At 34.2% G+C, this 21,959-nt stretch overlaps 1 protein-coding gene across 1 annotated transcript in view; it reads left to right on the plus strand.

Annotated features, from left to right (window-relative positions):
• The window catches only part of DPY19L2 (dpy-19 like 2), a 111,866-nt gene that overhangs the window by 20,566 nt on the left and 69,341 nt on the right, over positions 1-21,959 (plus strand). The window contains exons 5-9 of the mRNA XM_049781738.1: positions 9,829-9,949; positions 10,737-10,830; positions 12,941-12,998; positions 17,070-17,161; positions 19,572-19,671. Coding sequence (XP_049637695.1) covers positions 9,829-9,949; positions 10,737-10,830; positions 12,941-12,998; positions 17,070-17,161; positions 19,572-19,671 — 465 coding nt within the window. The remainder of the gene's footprint in view (positions 1-9,828; positions 9,950-10,736; positions 10,831-12,940; positions 12,999-17,069; positions 17,162-19,571; positions 19,672-21,959) is intronic.

Raw genomic sequence — 21,959 nt, forward strand, 5'->3', positions numbered from 1 at the left:
TGACAATGGAGACACAAACTATCAGAACCTATGGGACACAGGAAAAGCGGTACTGAGAGGAAAATGTATAGCTTTGCAAGCACATAGCAGGAAAGAAGAAGGGGCATACCTGAATAGCTAAATGATGCAGCTAATAGAATTAGAAAGTACTCAACCAAAGGACCTAAAAATAGGGAGACAGAAGGAAGTAACAAAGCTGAGAGCAGAAATCAATGAAGTGAAAACCCAAAAAAAAATCCAAAAGATCAACAAAAGCAGAAGTTTCTTTGAAAAAATAAACAAGATTGATAGACCACTGGCAAAAATAACAAAGAAAGAGACTGAAACTTGATAGCTCGTATTAAGAATGAAAAAGGAGAGATCACTACTGATATGGTAGAGATCCAAAGGATAATCAGAAACTACTTAGAGAAACAGTATGCCAATAAAAATGAAAATCTGGAAGAAATGGATAAATTTTTGGACTCTTATAATCTTCCATGGTTGAATGAAGAGGATGTAGCATATTTAAACACACTATTTACACCCATCACTATTGAGGAAATTAAGACAGTAATCAAATGTCTGCCCCAAAACAAGTGTCCAGGCCCAGATGGATTTACTAATGAATTCTTTCAAACCTTTCAAGAGGAACTTCTTCCAATCCTGGCAAGACTCTTTCATGAAATCGAAAAAACAGGAACACTTCCAAATAGCTTTTATGAAGCCAACGTCACCTTGGTACCTAAACCAGACAGAGATGCTACCAAAAAAGAAAAAAAAAAAAAAACCAATATCGCTGATGAATACAGATGCAAAGATCCTCAACAAAATCCTGGCAAATAGGATTCAACACCTCATTAAGAAGATCATCCACTATGGTCAAGTAGGTTTCATCCCAGGAATGCAAGGCTAGTTTAACATCCGTAAATCTATCAACATAATTACACAACAACAACAACAATAAAGATAGAAACCACATGATCATATCAATAGATGCAGAGAAAGCATTTGATAAGGTCCAACACCCATTCTTGATCAAAACTTTAAGCAAGATGGGACTGGAAGGAACCTTTCTCAATATATTTAAGGTCATCTACCACAAGCCAGAGGCAAATATTGTCCTCAATGGAGAAATACTGAAAGCCTTTCCTCTAAATTCTGGCACAAGACAAGGCTGTCTTCTCTCACCACTCCTATTCAACATAGCACTGGAAGTACTTGCTATAGCGATTAGGCAAGAAAAAGATATCAAGGGAATCCAGATAGTAAAGGAAGAAGTCAAGCTCTCACTGTTCGCAGATGACATGATACTCTACCTAGAAAACACTAAAGTCTCTATGAAAAAGCTTCTAGAAACAATAGACTCATATAGCAAGGTGGCAGTCTACAAAATTAACACACAAAAGTCAATGGCCTTTCGATACACCAATAGTAATAAGGAAGAAATGGACATTAAGAAAACAACCCCATTCACAATAGTGCCACACAAACTCAAATATCTTGGAATCAACTTGACTAAAAATGTGAAGGACCTATACAAAGAAAACTATAAAACTCTGCCCCAAGAAATAAGAGAGGACACGCGGAAATGGAAGCACATACCCTGCTCATGGATTGGCAGGATTAACATCATTAAAACGGTAATACTCCCCAAAGCATTGTACAGATTTAATGCAATCCCTCTAAAGATACCCATGACATTCTTCAAAGAAGTGGATCAGGCACTTTTGAAAGTCATTTGGAACAATAAACACCCTAGAATAGCTAAAGCAATCATTGGTAAAAGAATATGGGAGGAATTACTTTCGCCAACTTTAAACTGTACTACAAAGCAGTAGATATAAAAACTGCATGGTATTGGAATAAAGACAGGCCCTCAGATCTGTTGAATAGGCTTGAATCTCAGAGAATGTTCCCCAGACATACAATTACCTAATTTTTGATAAAGGAACAAGAAATCCTAAATGGAGCAAAGAAAGCCTCTTCAACAAGTGGTGTTGGCACAACTAGCTAGCTACTTGCAAAAAATTGAACTTAGACCTCCAGCTAACATCATGTACGAAGGTTAAATCCAAGTGGATGAAAGACCTCGATATCAGACCCGAAACCAGAAGATATATAGAACAACACGTAGGTAAAACACTGCAGTACATTGAGACTAAAGGCATCTTCAAAGAGGAAACTGCACTCTCCAAGCAAGTGAAAGCAGAGATTAACAGATGGGAATATATTAAACTGAGAAGCTTCTGCACCTCAAAAGAAATAGAGCCCAGGATACAAGAGCCACCCACTGAGTGGGAGAAACTATTCACCCAATACCCATCAGACAAGGGGCTAATCTTCAAAATATACAAGGCACTGACAGAACTTTACAAGAAAAAACATCTAATCCCATCAAAAAATGGGGAGAAGAAATGGACAGACACTTTGACAAAGAAGAAATACAAATGGCCAAAAGACACATGAAAAAATGCTCCATATCACTAATTATCAGGGAGATGAAAATCAAAACAACTATGAGGCACCACCTTACTCCATAGAGATTGGCACATATCACAAAGAATGAGAACAAGCAGTGTTGGCGGGGATGTGGAGAGAAAGGAACTCTTATCCACTGCTGGTGGGAATGCCATCTAGTTCAACCTTTATGGAAAGCAATATGGAGATTCCTCCCAAAACTGGAAATCGATCTCCCATATGACCCAGCTATACCACTTCTAGAATATACCCTAGAAACACAAAAATACAATACAAAAATCCCTTCCTTACACCTACATTCATTGCAGCACTATTTACCATAGCAAGACTCTGGAAACAGCCAAGATACCCTTCAACAGACAAATGGCTAAAGAAACTGTGGTACATATACACAATGGAATGTTACACAGCTGTCAGGAGAGATGAAGTCATGAAATTTTCCTATACATGGATGTACATGGAATCTATTATGCTGAGTCAAATAAGTCAGAGAGAGAAAGACGCAGAATGATCTCATCTATGGGTTTTAAGAAAAATGAAAGACATTCTTGCAATAATAACTTTCAGACATAAAAGAGAAAAGAGCTGGAAGTTACAGCTCACCTCATGAAGCTCACCACAAACAGGGATGAGTTTAGTTAGAGAAATAACTACGTTTTGAACTATCCTAATAATGAGAATGTACGAGGGAAATAGAAAGCCTGTGTAGAGTACAGGTGGGGTTTGGGTGGGGAGGAGGGAGATTTGGGACATTGGTGATGGGAATGTTGCACTGGTAATGGGTGGTTTTCTTTACATGACTGAAACCCAAACACAATCATGTATGTAATAAAGTTGTTTAAATAAAAAATTAAAAAATTAAATTTAAAACACTGCACCTCCCTGATGATTAATGGTATAGAGTACTTTTTATGTGCCTTTTGGCCAACTGTATTTCTTTGAAATGTTCAGCTCTTTTTTCCATTTCTGGATGGGGTTAGTTTTTCTTTTTATTAAACTCTAAAAGTACCTTAAATTTCAGATGTTAACCCCTTATTAGGTGGGTATTGGGTGAAAATTTTCTCCCATTCTGTGTGTGCTGGAGATTGTCAAATGGTTTCTGCATGTTATGATTATGATTTTCAATATTTTATTCATATGTTAATTGATTAATTTGTGTATGTTAAATCATCTTTGCATCTTTAGAATGAATCCTACTTGGCCATGTTTCTTGATGAGCTGTTTGATTCTATTTGATAGTATTTTGTTGAGGAACTTTGCATCTGTTGATATTGAGAGAGATAGTTGTCATAGGATTTTATGCCATTTGGAGGATAAAAGTTTCGTGTGTTAGTGGTGTCTGTCTTGCCTTAAAGTAGACTCTTCTATTCTTTTAATGTTGGCTTGAGTATGCAAAGTTCTCGAGCTGTGTGTTTTTTTGTTGTTTTTTTTTTTTTTTAAATTTAAGAAGCTGTGTATCCTTCCTTCACACATGAATGAAAGTTCAGCTTTGGTGAGGTGTTCATTTCATTGTCTTTTTTCCACTACATCCCTCTGTTGCCTTTGGTCCTGGAAGGTTGCTTGTGATAATCTGCTATAAATATTAAGGATAATTCTTTGTAATTTCTCTTTTTGATTTTGCTTCTTTTAATATTCTATTTCTTTTGTTTTTCTTTTCTTTTGTTTTTCTTTTCCTTTTTTTTTTTTTTTTTTGGTTTGGTTTTTGGACCACACCCAGCAGCTCTCGGGTTATTCCTGGCTCTGTTTCCAGAAGTCGCTCCTGGCAGGCTCTGGGGACCATATGGAATGCCAGGAATCAAACCAAGGTCTTTTGGGATTGACCACGTGCAAGGCAACTGCCATACTGCTGTGCTATTGCTCCAGAACCTCAGTTTTCTATTTCTATGGTTTTCATCATTGTGACTAAGATATGCTTTGGGTGCTGTTATTTGGGTCTCTTTTGCTACTACTCTTTGAACATAGGATGTTAGTGCATGTACTCTTTACTTCTGGGAACTTCTCAACAATGATTGTTGATTTTTAGTAGGTGTTTTCTTCTTGCCGATGTTAGATTCCAATGATTCTTATGTTGTTCCTGTTGAATTTATCCCAAAGGTCTGTTGTTAGTTTACTTATTTTGAGTATTTTTTGTCTTGTTTGTTTATTTTTAATAATATCTTTATTTAAACACCTTGATTACAAACATGATTGTGGTTAGGTTTCAGTCATGTAAAGAACACTCCGCTTCACCAGTGCAACATTCCCACCACCAATGTCCCAAATCTCCCTCTACCCCACCGCACCCCACCCCCACCTGTACTCTTTGCAGGCTTTCCACTTCCCTCATTCATTCACATGGTTATGATAGTTCTCAGTATAGTTATTTCTCTAACTGCACTCACCTCTCTGGCTCTTTTTCAACTTTTTCTGTTGTATGGAGATATTATGCAGCTCATCCTCCATCATACTGATTCTGTCATCTGCAGCAGTTAATCTGCTAATGAGTACTTCCAGTGAGTTTTTCGTTTTAGTTACCAAGTTTTTCAGACCTATTATTTTTTGTTTGTTTTCATTTCTATTTTTGTATCCTTTTGAGTCTTATTGACTGTCCACATTTCCTCCACAATACATTTATCTCACAGGATATACAGGAGGCTGATGTTAGTTGAGTTCTCAGAACTACCATCTTCATTCACTAAGTGTCTTCCCATTGTGACATTTGCAATGTAATGGCTTCATTGTGATGGGACTACTTTCCTAGAGGAAATGTGTGACTGTGGAGAAAGAGGATCAGCCATGCTATTTCCTGGGGGCACTTGCCTGAGTTCACAGTGAGCCTTTGATTCCAAAGATGCTCACCACAGTTCCCAGCCCTGCCACTCAACTAATTCAGGGAGCCTCTTACTGCCAGACTCCTATCTTTCTACAGGCTACCACCTTGTAGCTACTCCCAGCATTGCCTTTGTTTCTTAACACAGCCTGCCACCATGTTTTTTATCCTGCAATCTCCTTAGGTTGAATTTTGATCTGTTCATATGCTGTTGTTTCTCCAACAACTTGAGGATTTTGGGAATTTTACACTTAGGGTTGCACAGGGACAAACTACTCTCAGTGTCTCCAGGCTCCTCTGTGCTGCTGCTGCTGTCATCTCTGCCATTTTTTTCTTTCCAATTATTATGATTTCTATTCTTGTTGTTAAACATTCTTATACTGAATGTAGTAAGAGTTTAGAGTACTGAGCACTGCAATATGAGTCTAGACATCCAAGTTCCCTTTCCATAGACATCTGTGGAGAAAAATCATTAAAACATTTTCACAGACATTTAATTAGAAAATAAATAAAACATTCTTATAATGAGAACTATAATAAAAATCCATAGCATCCAAATTCCTTTGCCATTGTTTTTTGTAGACAAAAACATTAGAACATCATTGCAGACACCCTTCTTTTAAATATTTAAGCACCATGGTTACAGAAATGTTTATATTGGGTTTCAGTCATGGTGGTGAGAATACCTAGTCCCACCTCCAGGTGTGACAATTATTCTCAGATTAAATACTTGGATGGAAAAGGAAGTCACCTTACATTTCCAGATATCCTTGGAGCTACTGCTTTCGAGAATCTAAAGATAAATTGGGTAACTCCTGAAAATCTTTTTCTCTCTCCATGCCTGTATGTGTGAAATATTTTCCAGACCAACATCCAATTCCAGACCCATGTCTCCAGTGTTCTGGTGTTTTAACTTGAGGACTTAATTCATATAGTACCTTTTTTTTCTTTTTCTTTCTTTTTTTTGGTTTTTGGGCCACACCCAGTGACGCTCAGGGGTTACTCCTGGCTATGCACTCAGAAGTCGCTCCTGGCTTGGGGGACCATATGGGACGCCGGGGGATCGAACCGCGGTCCGTCCTAGGCTAGCGCAGGCAAGGCAGGCACCTTACCTCTAGCGCCACCGCCTGGCCCCTCTTTTTTTTTTTTTTTTTTGCCAGATTTTTTTGTTTTAGCTAAGGCTTTTTATTTTCCTTCGTCAGTTTTTTTTAAACCATTTGGTTTTGTTGTTATTTTGTTGTATTGTTTCATTAATTTATATTCTATTTCTTATCACTTTCTTTCTTCTATATTAGGATTCACCTATTTTTCTAGTTTCTCAAGTTAAGAAGTTTTGAGCTTTTTTTTTTTTTTTTTTTTTTTTACAAAAAAATAGTTAAACAATATGGTTATTTAGTATCCAAATGTTGAAGTTTTTCTAGACTTTTATTATTAATTTCTACCTTCATGGAATTGTATTCTAAAAAGATTTTTATTTTATTTTTGCTTTTTGGTCCACACCTGGTGACGCTCAAGGTTACTCCTGCCTATGCACTCAGAAATCACTCCTGGTTTAGGGGACCATACGGGATGCTGAGGTATCGAACTGCGGACCTACCACTTGCACCACCACTCCGGCTCCACTTAATATCATTTTTGTAACTTTATGGTAGATGAATTTTATTCCTTCAAGTAGTAATTCTTGGAAAATATTTCCTGTGCAGTGGGAAAGAATATGTACTGGTTTTGGGGGTATGGAGGGTCTTGTAGATGCCTATTAATCCTAGTTCTTCTAATTTCTTATTTAGTTCTCTTATTCTTCTTATTTATTGTTCTTCCTGATCTATGAGTCTAGTGATGAAGATTGGATATTAAAGATCTTAAAGACCCCAATTACTGTTGTATTTCTGTTCATGTATCTGCACAGATGGTTGGCAGTTGCTTTGTGAAGTTTGCTGCCCCTTCCTTTGATGTGTGTTTGTGAATAAGAGTTAAGACCTCTTTCTCTCTGGTCCATTAACCAGTATGTAATTTCTATCTCTGGTTATTTTCTTTAGCTTGAATGCTATGTATTTGATATAAATATGGCCATTACTATTTTTAAATCTCAGTTTTCAGCCTTTTATTCTGAATCTCATGTTTATGATTACAATTTTAAGTATTTGTCATTTTGGTTTTGTTTTTTGTTTTGTTTGTGGGTCACACCTGACAATGATCAGAGATTACTCCTAACTCTGTACTCAGGAATCACTCTTGGAGGTTCTCAGAGGACCATATGGAATGCCGAGGATTGAACCTGGGTTGGCCACATGCAAGGCAAGCACCTTATAAGTTTTACTATCACTCTGGCCCATAAATTTATCTCTTTTAAGCAAAAGAAAGGTTGGGTTTTATTTCTGAATCCATCCATTCTGTCTGTAACATTTTTTTTAATGAGAGAGCTCAGTCCATTGACATTTAGAGAAGTTTTAATATAAAGGTATTTGTTGCCATGTATTTCTGACAAATTTGACTGTTTATGCTCTGATCTTTGTATTTTTTTGTGAGTCCAGTCATCATATCTTCAGAGCTGTTTTATTATTTTTTTATAGTTTATTGATTGATTGGTTGTTTTGGGGACACACTTGGTGATGCTCAGGGCTTACTCCTGGTTCTGTGCTCAGAAATTGCCCCTGGCAGGCTTGGGGGACCATATGGGATGCCAGGGATTGAACCAGGTCTGTACCAGATCAGCTGCATTCAAGGCAAACACTCTACTGCTGTGCTATTGCTCCAGCCCCCCAGAGCTGTTTTAAATTATAAATATTTCCTTAGTAGTTCTTTATCTGAGAATATTTTTTTTTATCCTCCTTCAAATGTTGGTGATAACTTTACTAGATAAATCATTCATTCTTTGTATATGTCACTCTATCCTCCTGCTTGCGGAGTCTGTTAGAGAATTGTACTATAATTTTTTTTCATTAAATGTGTGCTGAATTTTGTTTGTTTGTTTGTTTGTTTGTTGGGGCCACACCCAGTAGTGTTCAGGATTTACTCCTACCTCTGTGCTCAGGGCTCTTTCCTGGTGGTGCTCAGTGGATAATATATGGATGGTGCTGGGATCAGCCATGTGCACGGCAAGTCTGACTCTCTCCAGACTCTGTCTCTGCTGTAAGGCATCTGTCTTTTGTTCTTGCCTTTTGTTTACATTATGTCTTAGTGTTGTTCTGCTTGGGTTTATTTGAATTCATAGTCTTTGGATCACTTGGATCAGTGGTCTCATCACCCTCTTGAAGTTTGGGACATTCTCATTTATATTTTTTCAATTAGCCTCTTTTCTCCCTTATCTGGAATTCATATGATTGAGTTTGTTCCTTATGCTACTGTCAATATATCTTTTTACATTATCTTTGTTTCTTTTATCTTCTGTTCCTCTTTTCTTTTCCTCTTCTTTCCTGGTGAGGTGGAGCTGTTTTCTATATCTTTGAGATGGGTGTTTTTTTCTTTTGTTTTATCCAGTCTATTGATTTGATGCAATATTTTTTGGATCCTTCTACTAAAATTATTTCACACTTTAGCACCTTTATTTCTATTAAAATTATGTCAAGCTCTCCTCAAATTTACTGATTTTTTGTTCCAAATGTCATTTTCAGGTTTTGAGCATTGATATGATTTCTACTCTTAAATCTTTTCTTTTTATAGGTGGGTTATGACTCTCTGATATTGTGGATCTTCCTGGTTTTTTGTCTTTTTTTTTTTTTTCATTTTTCCTGATGTTCCCTTAATCCAAGGCTGGTGCTCGACATATCAGTGTTTAATGTTACTTGGAATCTTGCTTCCTCAGTGAGAAGGATGGTTGGTTGCTGGACAAGTATTCAAGTACCTGCACTGGTACTAAATTCACCCTGGCATGCTTTTGGTGCAGTGCCAGGGGCTTTTTTCTCTATCCACTTTCCTGTGGTTTACAAGAAGCAAGGATTTCTCTCACTTCACTACCTTTAAATCATCCTCTAAATCTTTTTTTTTCCTATTAAATACCATTATATTTTAGTGACTTTTATAGTTGATTATATAACTATTATGTTACAGGTCTAATTACAAGGGTATAATATAAACACTGATCACAACAACTTTTTATAGATGCACATTATTCAGTGATATGTATCCTTGGTTTATAGTTTATGTATGGTTTATGTACATGAACATGTATACCCATATACCTTACAAATTATATTTTGGCGGGTGATCACACCTGATAGCGCTCAGAGAGGTTACTCATGGCTCTGTGCTCAGAAATAGCCCCTGTTAGGCTCAGGGGACATAAGAGATACCTGGAATTGAACTGGGGTACATCCTGTGTTGGTCGCATGCGAGGCAAATGCCCTACCACTATGCTATTGCTCCAGTCCCTACATTGCAAATTCTAAGTAACTATTTCCTCAAGTTAAGTAATAAATCTCAGCAAAATTTTGTAATGACAAAGGCAGTCACTACAAATTATATTTTGGATTATTTTACGAAACTTTATTATGATATGATTTAACAAACTTTATTAATTTATGATTATTTTTCTCTAATACCTTTTCTTTTATCTTTTGTAGGTGATTATAGCCTTCTGGTATCGTACTATTGTGGGAATAACAAATTTATTTGGGATAACAACTAAGACTTGCTGGAATGTCACCAGAAAAGAATCTCTAAGTGAAATTCAAAGCTGTGAAGGCATGTTTCTTCCTAAAGTACCTATTGCTTTTTCATTTATCTTTACATCATCATATTTTAATATTTTGAATCTTTTTAAGAATTTCTATAACTTTGATTTACTTTTCTAGAACTGATTCACCTAAAAGAAAATATACCTTATAAAGAATTTTTTCTGAGAAAGATATTGTATATTAGAAATATTAACTTTAAATTTAAGTACAAAATGCCCCAATGTAAAGCAATCTTACATCTAAGTAATTATTAAATTTCAGAATACAATACAAAGGGATCAGGGATATATTTTCAATATCATATAATATTGTCATATATAAAATTTATATAATATACAAAATATATTTATATGTAGTATGATAAATATTTATATATTATTTATATTATTATATATTATTTATAGAATATATTATCATATATAAACCATTCTTACTACATGCAGTAATATATTGTTGGATGTAAACTTGGTCCTCAATGGTGCCATAGAAAATAATGTTTTTAATTTTCTATTCAAGTGACATTTAAGAGATTTATTTTGTAACTGAACTAGATTAATGTGAAAGATATATTTTCTAACATATAATATCTTGCTATTATAGTAGTAATTATTTAGTTATGCATACACATTAAAAAATAAGATATAGGGACCTGAGCGACATTTATATAGTTATTTTTCTATTTGATTTTATTATTCACATTATGAAATAATTGTGAAGTACGTAGTCGTTAAGTACTGAGGTAATTGGACCCAATTGTACTTTATGAAAATTAATTACTATATATCTTTTCAAAGGATTGGGAGACCCTGCTTGCTTTTATGTTGGTGTGATCTTTATTTTAAATGGATCAGTGATGGCATTATTCTTTTTATATGGCACATTCCTGAGGTAAGATTACTGAATTAAAAATATTAATACTTTTTATAATAATTATAGGCAGTGATATATTTTTGAAACAAACGATTTAGTAAAAATAAATTTATTAACTTGGAAGTATGAAGATTTGAGAGTTTTAGACAATATTATGTAACAAATTATAGCTGTCATTAAAGTGCCTTTAACATATTTTTCCTTGTTGGATTTTTTTTTGCTAATTATATATGTGGTTTTATTTCCGAGCTCTTAATTATATTCCATTGTTCTGCAAGTATGTTTTTATTGCATACTTTTTCAATTATGATATCTTTGTTGTATAGTTTGAAGCTTTAGATGCCTTTTATGGCTTCATAACTGATTTTAGGATTTTTGTCCATTTCTGTGGAAATCACCAACAGGATCTTAAAGAGAATTCTTAGCAGTGAATCTGTATAGTGCTTTAGGTAAAAATGAACATTTGACAATGGCCAGCCTGGCCAGTTTGTGAGCAGAGAATGTCTTCTTATCTCTTATGTTATTTAATTAATTGATATCTTAAAGAGATTTTCATGTGTATGTATGTATTTTCTTAGTTAAATATATTGCTAGATATTTAAAATACTTTTTAATTGTTGTGGTTTGGGAGGCCATACCCAGTGGTGTTCAGGGATTACTTCTAGCTTTTCAGGAATTACTCGTGGCAGTATTTAGGGCTCATATGGAATAAAATCGTTTTTATTTTATTTTATTTTAAAAGGTATTGTTTTTTCACTTATCTTTCTTGTAATTTTAATTATATACATATAAATACAGCAAGCAATATAATTTGTAATTTTTAACTTACTAAGTTAATTCTAGGAGTTTATGGACATATACATACATAAGTCTTTTACTTATAACATACATACTTCTCTCTTTCCAATTTGAATGTCTTATTTGGTTGTTTTAGGGCCACATCTGGCAATTCTCAGGAGTTACTCCTAGCTCTGCCCTCAGGAATTATTCTTTCCATAATCTGGGTTAGCAGCATGCACAGCAAGTGCCTTATCTGCTGTACTCTCTTTCTTGTCTCTGAAATTTTTGACATTTTTTCATAATCTAACTGCTCAGACTTGGATTTCTAGTGCATGTTAACTAATGGTGTTAAAACATGGTCTTCATTGTCTCATTCCAGATCTTAGATGAAATACTTTAGTCTTTCATTATTGAGTGGGATGAGCTAAAGCTTTGTCATATGTGTCTTTATTATAAGGCTTGGTCATATGTGGTCTTTATTATAATTGGGCATGTTTCTTCATCCTGTAACTCAGTTTGTAATAATAAATGAATGCTGAATCTTGATCAAAGGCTTTTTCCCTGTGGTTAAAATTTTCAAATATTGATAGCCTATCTTTGCTATTAGTAATATTTATAATTTTGATTAGGAGCAATGAGGATAAGTTGTCATTATCAAATTCATGCATTCAGCTCTCTACTCTTGGCATAATCACATAAGCTAGCTTTTCCAGTAAACAATAAGATTTTATAAGCCTTAATTACAGTTACCCTTTCCATAGAAGGATAGATTCACCTTCCTCTGCTCTTCTTGTATATGACCCCCTTGAATTGCTGACTTTTTTAATTGGGTCTTATCTGGCAGTGTTTGGGTTACTCCAGGCTTTGTGCTCAGAAATTACTCTTGGTGAGCTCAAGGGACCATATGAGATGCTAGAGATTGAACCCTGATCAACCACATAAAAGGCAAACATCCTACATGCTGTGTTATTACTCTGGAGTTTGTATTTTTTTTAAGCCTTTAGAGAAATTTGCCAATGTACCAAAATGTCTACTTTAGCATCCTGTGCTCAGCTCATGCCACCAGACTTAACTTTCATTCCTCATTGAAATAATATTCAAATAATCACCTATGTAAGAATATTTGTTCTATACAAAATGCATTATTAAGCTTTCTTACAATACTGTTGAACCTACATATCATTGATGTCTAAATTTAATCTTTCAAGAATACTAAATTATCATAGGCTTTTATAAATTTACTGTTTTTAATATTTAATATTATATGCTAATGTGATTTTAAATTTTAGGATACAATTTAATTAAAAATTAATTGCATGAGTTATGATTATAAACTTTAATTTTACAGTGGGACTCAAGTTGGAGGCCTAATCACAGTATTATGCTACTTTTTCAACCATGGAGAGGTTTGTTTCTAAAACAGTTTTTCATTTGAAGGGATATTAAGGAATAGTGAAATATATTCATATAAACAATAAATATTTGGGCTTCCCATTATGATAGTACAACAATTGGATTTGATTTCCAGCTCAACATGGTTCCTCTGAGTATTGCCTGGTGTAGTCCTAGAAGCACTTGGAACTGACAGGGTGGCCCTAGTATTTTCAGTATTGCATATTCAGCTCTTTACAATGACTCTGTGACCAAACTTCATGAGTGCCACATAGAGCTGCTACTAAGTAAAATAAATCATATTGTAATTTAATATTTCAACCATGTTAATCCATATATTTGTATATACTCATTATATAATTTATTACATGAAATGCCTAGCCTGGTTTTTACTATATATACATATGAATATATAATTACATATATCAGGGGTGGCGAACAGGATTTTTACTCTCACTCAAAATGGCAAAATGCAATATGTGTTTAATATATTTTTGTTAAAATTACATGCTTTTGTGTGAGTGTTGGCAGGTCACTGCGTGGTGTGGCTATCTGACTCTCACAGTTTAAATTTTGGCTCTTTGTGTCGAACTTGTTCGCCACCCCTGACATATACCCATATATTTATATTTTCATTTACTCCTACCTTAATGTTTTGGTGAGGTGCTTGTAATCCTCTCTGTAGAAGTTATAAAGTTAAAGTTAATGTGATTAAGTGACTTTTACCCAGAGAACTACAAGTCACTGAAAAAAGAAATAAAATAGACCATAGGAAGTGGAAAGTATCCCATGTTTCTACATTGGAAGACTCAGCATTGTCAGAATGACAATCCTATCTTAAATATTGCATAGATTCATTGTAATCTCCATCAAAATCCTGATGATGTTCTTCACAGTCTTAGAAAAGGCACTGATAAGTTTTTGGTTTTTTTTTTTTTTTTTTTTTTTGTAACCCTGTACTATCTCTCTGCCCCTAACTTACTAAGCACGTGGGTTTTTTCCAGATCTTAGCTAAGAATAGCTAAGTAGAACAGACATGTGTATATATATTCTCAGGTTACTGTTTTGTGTTCTTGAGGTAGACACCTAAGACTGGAACTGCTGGAGCACAACAGCAGTTCTACTTTTAATTATCTCTAAATGGTCATATCCTCCCACCCCATGGGGACTGAACCAGTTTTAATTCCCACTAACAGTGATTAAGGATTCCTCTCTCTGCATAACACTGGCAATACTTGAGGCTTTTATCTTATTAAAATAGACCATTCTCATTGGAGTGATAGCTTACTGTCAATTTTTATAAATTATAAATAAATATTCTCAATTTACTCTATAACACAATAGCTGAGATAACTGCAGCAGTCAAAGCAAGTCTTAAAAAAAGATGGAATAGGAAAATTTGCATTTCCTCTTAATTATAACATTTGACAATTGTAATAAAAATGTAATATTAGAAATAAAGAGAGCCTCAGACCAGTGGAATAGACTTAAGGAACCATGACAACCCTCAGATTTATGGACAGCCTATGACAAAGGTGCTAGGTACAGTAAAAGACAGTCTTCAAGACACAACTTGAAGTTGAAGCAAGTGATTGAAAGACTTTGAGAATGTGCCAGATTTCATGAAGTTTCTTGAAGAAAACATTAACAGAAGTCTCCCAGAATTAGATGTTTTAGAGGTCTACTGTGATTTCACTCCAAAGGCAAAAACTATAGAATTATTTTATGGGCTACCTCAAATTAAAAATAGTTTGCATGGCAAAAGAAACATGAGCTAAAATTAAAAGACATCCTATTGAATGGAAGAAACCATATGTACATACAACACCACACAAAGTGTTGATATCCACGATCAATAAGGCAGTCGGCTCTGTAACTAAAGTTCGAATTTTATCCAAAATATGTAGGGATGATTAAACTCAAAGATGACATATATAAAGCTAAAAGGCATATGAATAAATATCTCTCACTTGTTCTTAGGGATAAGCAAATAAAAAAAAATCAGGTATACTGGGACTGGAGAGATAGCACAGTGATAGGGCTTTTGTCTTGCATGCAGCTGATCCAGGACAGATGGTGGTACTAATCTCAGCATTCCATATGGTCCACTGTGCTTGTCAGGAGTGATTTCTGAGCACAGAGCCAGGAGTGTAACCCCTGAGCGCTGTCGGGTATGACTCAAAAACAAAAACAAAAGTAAATCAGATATACTATCACACCCATGAGAGTGGCATATGTCAAATATTGTAAACAACCAGTATTGAGGGGAAGGAATATAGTGAGAGAGAAACCCTTAGCTCAGTATTGGTGGCAATTATCATCTAGTTCAACTTCTATGGAAACCAATATGGAGATTTCAGAAATTTAAGAATAGAGCCATAAATATTTAGCAATTCCACTTTTCAGTTACTAACAAAAACACAAAAATGTTAATTCAAAAGAATATACATTTAAACGCATGTTCATTACAAAGCTTAGTACAGTGCTGAGATATAGAAGCATTTCAAATGTTTAACTGCAGGGTCAAGAAGTTGTGACTAGGGGCTGGAGCAGTGGCACAAGCTGTAAGGCCTTACCCATGCACACCAAGGTTCGATCCCCTGGCGCCCCCAAGCCAGGAGCGATTTCAGAGCGCATAGCCAGGAGTAACTCCTGAGCATCACCGGGTGTGGTCCAAAAATCAAAAATAAAGGTTATGACTGTATAAAAAATTAAATTAAAATAAAACTTGTGGTGCATATGCACACTTGAACACTATGTAGTAGTAAGAAAAGAAAAATGCAGTTTTCTGCGACATGGATGAGATTGCGAGGTATCATGTTAGACAAAATAAGTTGTAGGACAAATACTAAATTACTCATCTGGAATATAGGAGGAAAATATAATAAAAAAGACATTTTTGAAAATCATAAACTGTTTTCATTGATATGTAGAACCAATTTTCAAATAGTGTGGAAGATGGAGGTAGAAGAGAGAAGACCAGAGTAGACCAGATGTATAGGATAGTGGTAAGGAGTCACTGGGGTGATGGTAGAATGCAATTTTGCATATCAAAATAACTTTTTATAGTATTTTAAATTTTTAAACTAATGGAAAAATGAAAATAAAAAATATGTAATTACAAGTTAGAGCAGTTATTAAAATTATGATTGATATTTTCAGAATACTTGGTATAAATATTTACAATTTTATTAATAGTGACTCTTAGTAATTGTTTTTAACTTTTTTTGTAGTGCTAGGGAATCACGCCCAGCATTAAAACTTTAATGCTTTTTCCAAAATTGTCATTTTTAAAGAAATATGAAATACTTTTATATTTTATATATGTATATGATATATTTTAAAGTATAAAATACTATATATAATAGTTTTCAAATATATAATATAATACAATATAATGTAATATATAATATATATTTTATATATATAAATAATTTAAAATATTGTACTGTATATATATTTGTTTTCTGTTATTGTCTGTGTATATTTTAGGTCACATTTGCTTAGGTAATTTTCTGAACATGTGTGTATTTAGCCCTGAAGCTGTGTTGATCCTAATTTCAAGACTTGAATGTGGATCTGTTTTTCAGTCCTGGACTCTTCATTGTCCCTGTACCTACCATTCTTAGTTCGGATTGACCTAATACATATTTTATTTGCTTAGGAACAAATTAGTAAATGGTGCTTTACCTAATGGCTAAGGGTTCATTAAGAGAATTACTGTAATTGAAAACCTCTACTATGTATTTCAACCCGAGTTCAAAAAAAATGGGGGGTCACACCTGGCAGTGCCTAGGGGTTACTCCTGGCTCGGGGGACATATGGGATGCTGGGGATTGAACCTGCACTTGTCCTGGGTCAGCTGCGTGTAAGGCAAACACCGTACTACTGTGCTACCACTCTGGCCTCATAGTACAAAAATTATTAAAAATGAATCTTTATTACTGAAATTTATTCATGAACAATTCTATCTCATGGTGATTCAATCAAAACTTACTTAAAGTTATTAAAATTATTCTAACATAGATATTTTAATTCTTTTCTTTTAATCAATAAAATTTAAATAAGCATTTTGTTAATTTCAGGCTACTCGTGTGATGTGGACACCGCCTCTCCGGGAAAGTTTTTCATACCCATTTCTTGTACTTCAGATGTATATTTTAAGTATGATACTTAGGTAATTTTTCTTTAGAAAGCGAATTAGAAATCAAATTTAAATATCTTAGGATATACTTCAAATTGCTATATCTGTTATTAGTTTACCAAATTTCTGTAATTGTTATGATAGAATATTAAGAAATTAATCTAAAATTACTGAGTAATTCTTTCGAGAGGGTGCAGAAAGACAGGACAGCATATAAGAAATTTACCTGAGTTCTATTCACTACAGTATCATATTTGGTCTATTCACTATAGTACCATATTTGGTCCCCTGAGCACTGCTAGGAATGATGAGGGCAGAGACACAGCTGGGTGTGGTCCAATACACATTGAAAAGAAAAGGATTGATTTCTAAAGTTTGGAACCCTTTTCTGTCAAAGGTCATTCGGATATTTATAGCATTATTCATGTGCTATTAACTTAGAAGCATTTGTGTCTGTCCTGTTCCTTACCAGGGCTAGACCATAATGATATCGTAGGCTTTATAAAGGGCTCACAGGGCTCACAGGGCTATTCTACACCCTGAGGTAGTTAATTTTGTCCTTATAAATATACATATATAGAGATATTCAGATAGATTTGTAAAGATTCAAATATTTACTTGTTCAAAGATTCAATTTTAGGGAATTTCCCAGTCTGTGATTTTCATAAAACATTGATGTATGGGGCCGGAGAGATAGCATGTATGTAAGGCGTTTGCCTTACATGAAGAAGGTCGATGATTCGAATCATGGCATCCCATATGGTCCCCTGAGCCTGCCAGGATTTTTGAGCATAGAGCCAGGAGTGACCCCTGAGCACTGCTGGGTGTGACCCAAACACCAAAAAAAAAAAAAAATGAAAAATGATGTATGCTTTCTTAACTAAGTATCCTATGCACAAACGAGCTTGGGGAAATGCTATGTTTGCTGTATAAGGAACAGATACCATATTTTCTCTCTCTCTCTCTCCATATATATATATACATATATATACATACATACACACATATGTATACATAACTCTATATATGTATGTATAATTGTACTTGTCTTTCTGACCATTAATATTTCTAGCAGTTTTATCACACTATTTTTTTCAAACCTCTTAGGGGACATTGGAATTAACTAGATTTCTAAACATTTCAGAAATTTAAGACAACTGAAAAGATTATAAAAAGACTTAGTAGGATACTGTAAACTTGACCATAGAGATTAGTTGCTAGGCTATTAGTAAAATCTCTTACTAATTAAACTGAGTCCACTCTATCCTCTGTGCTCCTGGAGAACTTCAGACCACATTTAAGTACAAATCATCTCTGTTCATGTTTTCTTTCTTTATTAAAATTATAAGTGCGCTAATTATGTAAACATCTGAGAATTTTTTAGTGCAATTGCCATAACCAAAGTAATGTGTTTGATAAAAAAAACAAGGCAATTAAGTGATTAATGAATGTATATTACAATGTTACTAAAAGTATTAATTTTGAAATTTTGCTTCTAAAATGTTGTCATTTGTTCTATTTACCAAAGTTCAATACATATAAGAACATATAAAACGTGATTTAAGTTTTATATAATCTGAACTTTTTTTGAATTCTAAAAGATACTAGTCTTCATTGGTAAAAGGTACTGATACAGAAAAACTTTGTCAATAATTTAAATTTAGTAAGCAGTGGCACTGTGATATTCAGAATAATGCAAGAACTATTCTCCTTAAGCTGTTGCTTTAAACAACTTCATTTTACAATTTTTTACTTAGATTTTTCTGAGTTTTGAATTATTTCTATACCATCACTTATACTTCATTGCCTTTTGGGAAGGGTGTGGAAGAGCTTACTCCTGGCTCTCCACTTGGGGATCACTCCTGGGGTTCTGGTACTACATGGCAATCATAAAGGAGGTTACTTCTTACCCTTTGTCTTGTCCCAGACCTCCATTGTGATGGAACATGGCCATTGTGTGGGGGGAAGACTGAACAGGGTAAATTCCTTGATATACCAGTTCACTGTCTGATCTTGATGGAGTTTTGAATTAGTATTGTCATACATAAAAGAAAATAAACTTTTATGTCTAATATTTACTGATGTGGTAGATAGAACATATTTATTGGAAACTCTGTTTTTGTTTGTTTATGGGCCACAGGTGGCTGCTTTCAAGTCTTCCTCCTAGCTCTGCATTTAGGGATCTCTCTGCTGAGCTGAAGAGATCAAATAGGGTGCTGGGATTAGTTAGCCTGGTCGCCACTGTACTACCTCTCCAACCCTAATTTGTATTTTTTTTGTGTGTGACAGGCATTTTTATTTCTGTTAAATGAGTTTTAAAGTAAACAATAATTTTTGTATCAAGATAAAGGATGATTAGTGTTTATTATTTTGAAATATCTTTCTGTGTAGTGATAGGTTATTTTTGTGTTAAAACTTACTGATGCCAATTTTCTCCATCAAGGAACTCGAAACTTAATAAAAAGCATTTCATTGCACTTTGTGTGTCCAATGTTGCTTTTATGCTCCCCTGGCAGTTTGCTCAGTTCATACTTTTTACACAGGTAAGATGATTTTAAAGTGATTTACATTAGTGCAAAATGTACTTGATTGTTTTATAGAGGTTGTAAAAAATGTAAATATGTGATTGCATTTTTGCCCCCAAAATTTTCAAAATACAGAATTATAAAATTTAGAAAATGTGTCATTAAAAATTTCTATATTATTATTTTAGCCAGGTACTAGTCCTTAACATACAGAAAACTAATGCTATTATCTTAATTCGGGTTTCTTTTTAATAATGTGAAGTTGTAGCTAAAAAAGGTCAGCCAATATATATATACATATATATATACATAGATATATAAATATATTTTTTTTACTTCGCAATATTGTTGGATGCTGAAGGTTATGGGCCAGTTCTGCTCTTTAGAATAATAGTTTTGCTTCTTAAATTGCTAATAAATATTGTCCGTTTTGTCAGAGCATACCATTTTTTACTATTTTCAACAGGATTTTACTTGAGTGAATTTGTCATGGTATGTTTTTCAAAATAATTTAAGTAATCAATGATAAGCAACCATATGGGTGAAGCAGATAGGACCATTTTAAAGAAAATATATGCTTCCAAGACTTCCCATTGAAACTTACAGTGAAAAAAAATCTACCAAAAATATACCTGTACTAACAATTGCCATATCATATTTAGAACAATCTCTGATGTGCTTTCTTACAGTTTTCTATTTTATATATTAACAGAAGTTTTTTATGGTACTCATGATTTGCACAGTCTTACATAGTATAATAGATCTATAATTAGCATCACTGCCTCACACTCGGAGGTTTGATTCAGAGATACTGATGAAATTATTTAAGTAGTACTTAGGGTAATTTTTATATTTTCTCAAAGAATTTCTAGGTATTTAAACTGTGTACTAGTCTTATAGGGTTTTGTCTTTACTTTTTTATTTGTCATTGAGATGTAATTGATAAATTTATTATGTAAATTTAAGCTATACTATATTTCATATAATTACAATTGCTTTCATTAAAACTCTAAAGTCAACACTATTTGTAGTGAGAATATTTGAGCTCAGTCTCTTGGAGACTTTTCAGAATACACTGAAGTATTGACTATAATCACAACATTTGATCATTAAAACGTAATCACCTTCTACTTGCTAGACTTTCTCCTACCTTCCCAGACCAGATCCTGGTACCTACAATTTTCCTATTTCTGTGGATTCAGCTTTAGACTTCATATGTAAATCATTTTCATATGGCATCTCTCTTCTGTCCTAATTACTTTACTTTTTATAATGCAATCTAGATTTATCTGTGTTGTTCTCAACAATAGGGCTGTCCTTTGTTACTGATTGAATAATATTGCATTGTGTATATATGCCACATGTTCTCTTGTTCCTTTGTTGACAGACCTTTAGGTTGCTTTTGTATTTTTTTGTTAATAATATTGCAGTTAATTTGGGAGTGAGAGGAGTATTCTCTTATTCTGCTTTGCTTTACTTTTTTCAGGCATGTATTCTGAAGTGTTGATTTACAACTTACACTTTGGTTTCATCCTAAACAAAGAGCATCACTAGTTTCTTTGTTTTTGTTTACAACTTGATTTTACCCAAAACAAAGATTTTCTACTTACCATCTTGTTCTACATGTCTAAAGCATGCCATGTCAGGACTGGTTTAAGATAGGCCCTTTGTCCTTACTCCTGCACTTGGGGGTGGTCTTGGTACTTAATAAAAACTGCAGTTCTGCTAGCAGCTCTCCCTCTCTTGCTCAACAAGAAGAAAGCTTCTCAACCATGTGTATTTCATCTTCTCAATCTTGGCTTGGTTTATTTCCTGTGCCAACCTCTACTCCAGACCCTTTTCCCCGTGTGGGATTATGGCATATTGAACCTAACATTGGTGCCCCAAAAAGAGACCTGGGAAGAAAGACCTCAACACAGTAGTGAGTGACATTATTCCCTGGTGTATTAAAGCCATGATATTCTCCCTGGATAGCCCAAGGCAGTTAGCCCTGAAGCTAACAAAAGGAATTAGAATTTTTTATGTACCATCTCCAACAGTCCTATCTTTTCACGTTTATTACTAGAGAAAAAGTATGGTTACTGCTCTTTGCTAAGCCCCAATCACCAACTGCTGCTATATCTAAAATATCTGGCCTATTTTGATAGCTCTATTTACACAATAAAGAGCCTCACACATTTGTACCATATTTGGAGTTTATAGCTGCCTGCCCTGATAATTAAAGGGAGACTGTAGGCTCATACCCTAGAGGGCTATGATCCCCATCTATAGTAAACTTGCCTGTTCCAAAAAAAGGAAATTTAATA

The sequence above is a fragment of the Suncus etruscus genome, chromosome 10, assembly GCF_024139225.1.
Source record: "Suncus etruscus isolate mSunEtr1 chromosome 10, mSunEtr1.pri.cur, whole genome shotgun sequence".
Lineage (NCBI taxonomy): Eukaryota > Metazoa > Chordata > Mammalia > Eulipotyphla > Soricidae > Suncus > Suncus etruscus.